The sequence below is a fragment of the Peromyscus californicus genome, unplaced genomic scaffold (assembly GCF_007827085.1).
Source record: "Peromyscus californicus insignis strain IS unplaced genomic scaffold, ASM782708v3 Scaffold_9__1_contigs__length_137607984, whole genome shotgun sequence".
NCBI lineage: Eukaryota > Metazoa > Chordata > Mammalia > Rodentia > Cricetidae > Peromyscus > Peromyscus californicus.
In genome coordinates, this window is record NW_026294617.1 from 112021505 (window position 1) to 112023615 (window position 2111).

At 42.8% G+C, this 2111-nt stretch overlaps 1 protein-coding gene across 1 annotated transcript; it reads left to right on the top strand.

The window, feature by feature from the left end:
• Positions 1 to 790: 790 nt before the first annotated feature.
• On the top strand, positions 791 to 1063 carry LOC128105412 (non-histone chromosomal protein HMG-17-like). The gene has a single exon (XM_052730551.1). It carries the CDS (start codon positions 791 to 793, stop codon positions 1061 to 1063), a length of 273 nt encoding a protein of 90 aa, XP_052586511.1.
• Positions 1064 to 2111: the final 1048 nt, after the last annotated feature.

Sequence of the window (2111 nt, forward strand, 5' to 3'; positions counted from 1 at the left end):
ATACCACAGGTTGAAGATGGTGGGAACCACAAGGAATAGGACAGTAGCCCCTTGACTTTCCACAGGGCAAGTCATCTCACACACTAAAATGTACTTATCATGTCTATTATTCATTTTCTCTCCGTCTTCACTTGAAAAGGGTTATGCAAAGACACGGTTCTGTTTCCCTTCTTTAACAGTACATTGCAAGTGCTCTAAAAACTCTGCAGCTACACACTGGGCTCCTGAAAACAGCACTCACCCAGCAATAGCTTTTGTTCAAACAATATCAGCTGAGTGAACCTTAGGCTGACAGATCCTCCAAAAATCAGAGCATGAGGCAGAGCTAATCTAGTAAATTTTTTTTGAGCCATTAAATTCTAGGATAGTAGAAATGTGGAAAAGAGAGAGAGAGAAGGCCTTAAACAATGAAAAACAAATACAAGGCTCAAATTACTGGACTGCAAGGAAAATGCTGGTTATGCTCCTAGTCACGCAGCCTTTATAGTGCCCCCACACCTTGAAACAGTTCAATAGGAAAACGATGGTGGGCTGATGAATTTGTGTGTCACCTTGACCATGCCCAGAGGCGCTTAATATTTCTGGGTGTTATCTGTGGAGTATTTCTGGATGACGTCAACATTTGAATCATTGAATACCTAAAGAAGTTTTACTCTTGCTAACTTAAGTGGGGCAGACATTGTCCTATCCATGAAGAATCTAAGTAGGACAAAGAGGACAGCAGGTTAGTTATGGTTAATCATGGCTTTGTCAGCAAGCACGAGGACCTACATCCCCTGCCTCTGGCCCCATGCTCAAAAGACAAGCTGAAGCAGATGCTAACAGGGATAAAGCCCAAGTAAAGGGCAAGCCTCTCTGTGTTTCTGCAAGGCTGTCTGCTAAACTTGCTTTTCCAAAGCCAGAGCCCAAGCCTAAAAAGGTCCCTGATGATAAGGAAGAAAAGATAACCAAAAGGGAAAGGGGGAGATCAGATGTTGGCAAGCATGGGAATAATCATGCAGAAAATGGAGATGCCAGAATGGACCAGGCACAAAAAGCTGAAGGTGCTGAGGAGGCCAAGTGAAGTATGTCCGTTTTTGCTGTGTTCTTCTAGGACTGTGTGGCTTGAAATAGTATTTTCTTCTATTTTTATAAAGATGAAGACTTTATTTTCTTTTTTCTTAAGCTATGCCATTAGTACTTCATTGTTTTCCAAGAGAAAGAACATATGTCACTAACGAGATGTCTCCCAAGCTGGACTGACAAGGTGAGAATGCCTTTCCCTCCTATATTTGAAGACTTCCAGGAGAACTTCCTGATATTGACATATGTGGCAATCTTGACACAAAATGCGTTGTGGTGTGGGGAAACTTGAAATCCATCTCTCTATCTACCCCTGCCACCACCATCGACGTATATTTGACTCCCTTTAAACTAGAGACCTATTGGGAATTGACCTCTTAAAGCTGGTTTTGCCAAAACCTCCCACTAGGCCCTACTTTTTAAGGCTTGTGCCAACTCCTTTAAGCACCATGTGCTAGAATCTGAGGCCTAATACATGAACCTGGGGAAGAAGGTAGGTACTATTCCAGAGCACAGAAATCACCACAGGAAGAGACTGGAATACCAGTCTCTCATGACACCTGTAAAGCACAAACTCCCTTCAATTCTTTCTTTTCTCATGGTCAGTTACTTAAAGAGCTATGGACCATCCCATCTGCAGCACACTTCTCACATCCTCATGATGATAACTCTTCTATAGTTCAGCTCTAAGACAACCTAGAGAAAGCCTCCTGAACACTCTCATCTCTCCCATCCTGACAGTTATCACACAATGAGATTAGACAATGAACAGTTTGTATAAAACACTGAAATGTTGCCGGGCGGTGGTGGTATACGCCTTTAATCCCAGCACTCGGGAGGCAGAGCCAGGCAGATCTTTGTGAGTTCAAGGCCAGCCTGGGCTACCAAGTGAGTTCCAGGAAAGGCGCAAAGCTACACAGAGAAACCCTGTCTCGAAAAACCAAAAACCAAAATTAAAAAAAAAAAAAAAACACTGAAATGTGGGCTCTTTGAGAGCAAGAATTGGACATTTGTGGCAGACAAATGTTTATGTATTCTAGTGCTTGGCA

Coding starts and splice junctions, on each gene's coding strand:
- LOC128105412 (XM_052730551.1), top strand. CDS start 791: ATGCTCAAAAGACAAGCTGAAGCAGATGCTAACAGGGATAAAGCCCAA.